The following is a 6,832-nucleotide window of genomic DNA, read 5'->3' as shown; positions in this document are numbered from 1 at the left end:
AAAAAAAAAAAAAAAAGAAAAAACCCAAAGCATTTTTGAAAAAAAAAAACTTTTATTTGAATGCATTTATTTAATACGGACTTTGAGAGAAATTCTTTATTAATATCAGTGACACAGTTACTGGTATACAGGCTGCTATTAGTTTTACATTGCCGCATTTTGGCAGAAGGATAGCTGGTCTTCTCCTGCTCTGCATGTTTCAGCAGACAAAGCGATTTGACCTTTCCTCTTTGTACAGCGTCTCTAGATCATCCAGTTCTGGGTTGTCTCTTATGATCTGTTATCTTAGGTCATCCCAAAGGTTTGGGATCTGGGAACCGAGATGGTCATGGAAAAATTGATTTTGTGTCAGTTGAACCATTACCATGTTGATTTGGCCATATGTTTTGGATCCTGCAGAACCAAATTGCAAGCACTCTAACAAGGTCCTGTTTTATGCTCTCTTCTCTTCAGCTCACCATACAGATTATTATTTTTGTGTTTTAAATTGATCGTTGATTTATTGGGTTGATATTGTGTCTGGTGAACAGTTTCCTTGTTGTTATGGCCACGTGTTTCTGATCATTAATGCATCGAATCACTGGATTATGACCAGTTAAAATTTTTTAGGGGAGTACACCAACATTTTATGAAGAAGTTGCCTGATATTTCATTATGCTATGAAATACGAAAGAGATCCAGCCCACAACATTATCCTCATCTGGCCAACGCAAAAACATTATAGTGAAGATCTTAGAAAAGTTTAACCAACTCCACATGTTTACATTTGTGATAGTAGGATAGACAAAGCTTATATCGGGTATTTCTCAAATAATCATTTGGTATGCTAATGTGAAGAGTTGATGATCCCAAGTTGTCACTATTTGTTGATGTTTTATTGAGCTTTAGAGTTGTTTTGACCTTGGATATCATCCTGATGATCTGTTTGAAATTGCAAGACAAGTGTGGGTCCTAAAAAATACTAAACTACATTTACCTCTGAAAGCCGTAACTTTCATTCATATTATAAATTTGTTTCATTTAGACATAGCTCTGAGTTTGTGAAACTGGCAGCTGATTGTAAAACAGCATGCACTTAACCTTTATTGGCCCTGTAAATGAAGAAGCCACTGCTGTGTAAGGAGGCCCTTAATAGTGCATCATCACTGAAGTTTCTGTTTTGAAATAATGACTATTGGTTCAGGATTTGGATAATGGACAATTATTGCAAGCTCTTGTTGTTTTTTTGTTTTTTTTGTTTGTTTGTTTGTCCTTTTTTTCTTTGCTTAGATTATTTTTTCTTTACATGTCTGATGATATGTCAAATATAATGTGTTATTGAAACTATAGTAGAAGCGTTGGATAAAGCAGTTTAATCTGCTGTACTTTACTATAATACCTTCTTTTCTTAAGTAGGACAGAACTGATCGTTTTTTGTAAGATTTAAATATTTGTCAATCAAGGAACAAATTGTATTATGATATGCTGGAATTATGAACCACACATTTTAAACTTAAAAGGTTATGCTAATTTAGCCTACAGTTTTACAGCATGGAAAATAAAAGGTTTGTGATTCATTTCTATTTCCAAAAATAAATAAATTCTGCTTAAGATTGTATTTACATTAATAAGCAGTGATGATCAAAATGGAGTTCAGGAATGACATAAATTAAATAAGGGCAGCTAATTTAATTGTATTCACATGCATGTTTTAAAGTGTAGCTGCTCAGAAAGAGCCTAATTGTACTCCACTCTCCAAGAGAGTATAATGGCGGAAAAATATACATTAGCTGAAGGATCAAGTCATCAATTAAGATAAACATCTCAGGAAGGTCACAGGTTTGAAATAGGGAAATCCGTTCTCATACAAATGTTCCATTTACAAGGCACTATCAAAAGACTTTTTTTTTTTTTCATGTGTTTGATCTTATCAAATATAACTGGCCCCAAAACCTATCAGTGGCAATTCAGACTGAGTGGAGTTATCATGACAAAAGGCTTGAGAAGGTGAACCCAGGTGAGGCAGAAGAACCAAAAACAGATAATCAGAGCATTTGTTAAAGGAACAGCCAAAGGGCATGCAGGCTTAAATTAACAGTCCAGCAAACGGCGACTGAAAACCGTCAAGCTAACAGTTCATGATCTCATGACGAACACGCAGTCACACCTCCTGTGAGATTCTTATCTAACTGGAATTACAGAGAATAACAGAGAAGTGGGTTTCTACCTCTTCACGCATAAAAAGCAAACTTGGCGCGTTTGTATTATAGACCCAAGACAAATTTAGTGACTTATGAGGCTTATCGTTTGCCTGCTGATAAAGTGAATGGCAACAGAACGCCGTGCTTATCAGATACAAGCGAAACTATCAAAAAGATCTACGGAAAACTGGAGAATGCTGTATCAGTTTGGACTTAGAATAGAAACAACGAAATCCAAAAATCTTTACAGGTTGCAAAAATTAAAAAAAAGTGCTATTTTAGACGCCATGATCTTTCCATAAAGGGAAATCTGAGTGAAGTTAACTATTTACAGTATTTTTGTGAAGTTTACAGATGCTTAAAAATCTTGGAACATTTACAGTGTTTATATCTGAATTTATGTATTTTTACACATATTTCCAATTTTATCTAACGGAACAACTTTAAATTATATACAGCCTTTTATTTCACAGAAAATAAGCATGTGTAAAATAAAAAGTTACATTAATCGTTGGACGTCGCAGAGCTCAAAAGAAACTTATATTTTCACCTGTTCCTGTAAAGCTGCTCTCATGAGATTAGCATTAAGGGCAAAACATCTGACTATAGAGAGCTGACTATGCAAAACCTATTTATGTTTTAATAGAGCTTAAAATATTTAAACTAGTTGACATTAACATGTCCTTATGACCGCCACATCTTGTGTCTTACCAGTCTTGTTCGAACATCATTAATTCCTTTCCCCTGAAAAAATCAACAGCTCCTAATTTCTGTTCAGTTTTAGATAAAACATAAAATCACCCAATCCCTCACACTGGAAACACAGAATTCATTACTTTACATGCACATATAAATTCGGCCACAAGAGGGCACTTTCTTTCTTTCTTTACATCTATCTATCTATCTATCTATCTATCTATCTATCTATCTATGTTTTTGTTTTATTGCAGCTTTTATCTTATTTTTTATTTTTATTTTTTATACTATCAATCTGAATTTGTATAGTTGAAAAGTGTAACAAATACTCACAGCATACATCCACTAATTCAATATAACATTATTAAAAAGTAATCTATCCTAAACCTTGAAAAAAAAATCTAACCTGGAAGTAATTCAGTAAATTACTTGCATGACACAGTGTAATTTGGTTTAAAATGAAATCTGGTCTGTGCTGGGAATTAATTTCTAGAATTATATTTCAAACTCTCTGCATTGCAAGATACTCTTTCTCATGGTTGTCAAAAAATTATTTTTTTTAAAGCTTATAGATATGGAATACAGAATTTTTTCCATTACATACTCTGTGCATTTAGGAAGGAGGGGGCTTATGCAATGCTACGCAGAAGAATGCACTCCTTGAACTTTATCTCCTTCATTTTGTTGGCATTTTATGTTGCAGAACAATACAAACCCATGAAGTTTTAAATAATGCTCTTAATTATCGTGTGTGTGTGTGTGTGTGTATGGTGTGCACATAAAGTCTGCCCCATAATCTCAAACATCTAAAGAAACTTCATTCAAACCAGTTGCTTTGAGAAATCCCCTAATCAGTTAATCAAGTTCACTTGTGCGTAATTTAAATTTGGTATAAAGACAGTTGTTCTGTGAAGGTCTCAAAGGTTTGTCAGAGAACATCAACAAATAAAGGACATAATGAAGACTAAGGAAAACATCAGTAAGGTCAGGGAAAAATGTTGAGACCATAATAGCTCAGTGACCAGCTTTTACAAACATTACACAGACAGTTTGTTTGAAGTGTGATTTTAATGGATTATAATGTTCTGACATGCCTTGCACAAGTATTCATATACTTCTGACATCTGAACAGTCTTTGCTGTGAGCTATCCATTGTAGCTATGGATGTATGCTTAAGGGTTGAGTGCTACTGGAAGGCGAACCTCTGTTCCTGTCTTAATAGGTTTTCTTCCAGGATTGCCCTGTATTTAGCAGCAACACTGACGCACTTCCCTCTTTGCCCTAAAGTAAATAATTTCCACCTAATGATGCTGTCGTCAGTATGGTTCTCCTTCAACTTCAGGTTTTGGTCTCACATTACTTTTTTTTTCTTTTTTACAGTACAGAACAAGCCATTATATAGGTAGATTTTACTACATGAGCCTGTAAGTGGAGTCTATCAATACTCTCCTTGTCTGTCCTGTCAGCTTAGGTGGACTCGCATGTCTCGGTTTGCATTTACACCATACTCCTTCCGTTTTCATGCAGTTAGTTCATTTTGTTCATTTATGTTCTCTAAGAAGGGCTTCACAAAACAGCTACATTTATGTAGATGTGAAATTATACACAAGTGGATTGTACACTTGCTATAGCTCTTCAGGCACTTGGATTTTACTTATGGGGTTTTCAGAATAATGTAATAAGAAATGGAAACGTGTAATCATTTTTGCTTTCTCTTCACAATAATGTGCTACTTTGTTCTTGGAACATGCATTCTTTCAAGTTTGCTGTTACAACGTGAGAAGCGTGAATGCTTTTGAAAGACCTTGCAGTCGATGTTGAAGATGTCACCGCCGTCGCCCTGCTCGGCGCTGTCCGATGACTGTGGTGCTGAAACTCAAAGCGACACGTCTGACGGCGCTTCTTACTGTTAGAGCAGGTGCCCAATTTTAATTACACGGTTTAATAGGGCGCATCGATCACATGATGCTCGTTGTGACGCCAACCAGGTGACAACGGATCAGAAAATCAATCTGAACACGTCTATTTACTCTCTCTCTCTCTCTCTCTCTCTCTCTCTCTCTCTCTTTTCTTTTCGTCTATTCAGGTAGTTGTTTCACGGTTAGATTTAGCATCCCTGTTCTCGGGTTTTGCTCCAGGGGGGCTGTTACACGAGTCTGTGAACCGGATGGAGCTGGACTGAAACCAGGTCAAACTCACACTTAGAGAAAATAAAAAAATAATAAAATAAATAAATAAATAAAAGTCACATGAAAAAAAAACGTTTTTAACTGATTTTGATGCCGAGTACATATTAATTATTAACATTTAGCTTGTGTGGTCAAATGAAGCTGTGCAATATGGGAGAACATGGCGGACAAAGTCCATGGACAAAGCGGCTCTGCTTTTGCTCAGTCTAACGAAGAAGAAGGAGAAGAATACGAGTGCAAAATCTGCTACAACCACTACGACTTGGACCGTCGCATTCCCAAAGAGTTGAGCTGCTCCCACACCTTCTGTCTGGAGTGCCTCGAAACTCTGCACTCACGAGAGGGTCGAGGATGGAGGATCGGCTGTCCCGTGTGTCGCCATCGGACTCCGGTTCGGGAATATCAGGTTCAAAACCTCCCGAACAACAGGGCGCTGTTCGAGGCTCTTCCCCTTAGAGAGCATCGGCGACAGAGCTCATCAGACACGGAAGAACAACAGACAGGTCCGTCCGGATCTTTCGCCACCGAGGAACGCTGTGAGACCTGCAAGAACGCAGCCTTTACCGCGGGCTGTGTGTGCGCCATCTTCTCCTTCCTCTCCATGGTGGTGCTTTTATTTCTGGGCCTCATTTTCGTGCACAACTTCAACCACATAGCGTCTCCCGTCGGCCCGGTTTGTCTGTTCGTCGCCAGCGTCCTGGCTCTGCTCTCTATAATACTCACTTGGCTGATGTGCATGCTGAAGTATGGAGCAGAAGCAGAAGCGAGCACTCTAAGTTCCCTCACCTCTAATGTAATGTGATCCTCAGAGTTTGAACTGGACTTTTGAAATGGGATATTCAGAGGTGTGAAATTCAAGGGCTTGACGCGCCTCCATAGTGAATTTTGAGAACAATTAGGACTGTCAATAAATGACTGTGTGCTTTGTGAAAATGGACTAATTGTGTCGGAAATGGTTGTTGCTCATTTGTTTGAGTTTCATTTACTGTGGTGAGGAGCGCCACATAACCAATTTATTTTCAAACCTCATGTTACCCTTTATGTCCTTTTTATTTTCAGTATCTTCAAACAGTCCATTTCATGCCAACACAGCATTTTTTTTGTCAGGGTGGCACTGTGTCAGAGACTAGAATAATGCTAAAATAAATAAATAAATAAATAAATAAATAAACAAAATAAAATCACTACATGTACAAAACAATACATATGTACTTCTTAGAAGGGCCCAATCTAGACTGAAATAACCAATAGTGATCACAGATTCCTGCTGAGAAACGTTTTCTAAGAAGAGTTAAAAATTTCAATCTCTTGTTGCCGTTCTCAAGTGCAAACGGCGGTTCCTGCCCAAGGCGACGTTCATGTCAGAAGAACTGATACTGCCAATGGCAAATTGTATCATTTGGCTCTGGACCAATTTGCTCTTTACCTAACTTTACATACCTATGCAGTGCTGTTTCATATTGTTTGGTGTACCTAAGATCCACTTACGGCTTTTTATTGTAATTATGTATTTCATGAACTTTTAAGATTAAAATAGAAACTCTTCAAAGTTCCAAGACAAACTATTTTATTTGATCGAGTTGTTACTGTACTCCCTTGCTAAAACCTGACATTCTATTCCACCCATTTAACATAGTTATAAAACGTCATTGTCAAGGCAGACCAAAACGTTGCACTGTTGGGTGTAACTTGAGTTATGGCAGGAATTAAACATTCTTCAAAAGAGCGCTCCATTGTGTTCCTAAAGAAAAGTTGTGTAATAAGTTA

At 37.1% G+C, this 6,832-nt stretch overlaps 1 protein-coding gene across 2 annotated transcripts; it reads left to right on the top strand.

The window, feature by feature from the left end:
• Positions 1 to 3,157: 3,157 nt before the first annotated feature.
• Positions 3,158 to 6,630, top strand: rnf228 (ring finger protein 228). 2 transcript variants are annotated; one of them, XR_001664186.1, is made up of 2 exons: positions 3,158 to 6,181; positions 6,326 to 6,630. XR_001664186.1 is itself a non-coding variant. In XM_016679555.1 (2 exons), exon 2 carries the CDS (start codon positions 5,226 to 5,228, stop codon positions 5,865 to 5,867), a length of 642 nt encoding a protein of 213 aa, XP_016535041.1. In that variant the 5' UTR covers positions 3,158 to 3,979; positions 4,197 to 5,225; the 3' UTR covers positions 5,868 to 6,630. The 2 variants fall into 2 exon arrangements, 1 of the variants encoding a protein (XP_016535041.1); XM_016679555.1 differs by having other exon boundaries at positions 3,158 to 3,979; positions 4,197 to 6,630.
• Positions 6,631 to 6,832: the final 202 nt, after the last annotated feature.

Source organism: Poecilia formosa, unplaced genomic scaffold (genome assembly GCF_000485575.1).
Source record: "Poecilia formosa unplaced genomic scaffold, Poecilia_formosa-5.1.2 Scaffold215, whole genome shotgun sequence".
Classification (NCBI taxonomy): Eukaryota; Metazoa; Chordata; class Actinopteri; order Cyprinodontiformes; family Poeciliidae; genus Poecilia; species Poecilia formosa.
Note: the sequence above shows the minus strand (reverse complement) of the source record. Positions and strands in the feature narration are given on the sequence as shown.

Bases quoted from the DNA above. Each gene is read 5' to 3' on its own strand.
- rnf228 (XM_016679555.1), top strand. From the start codon at position 5,226: ATGGCGGACAAAGTCCATGGACAAAGCGGCTCTGCTTTTGCTCAGTCT.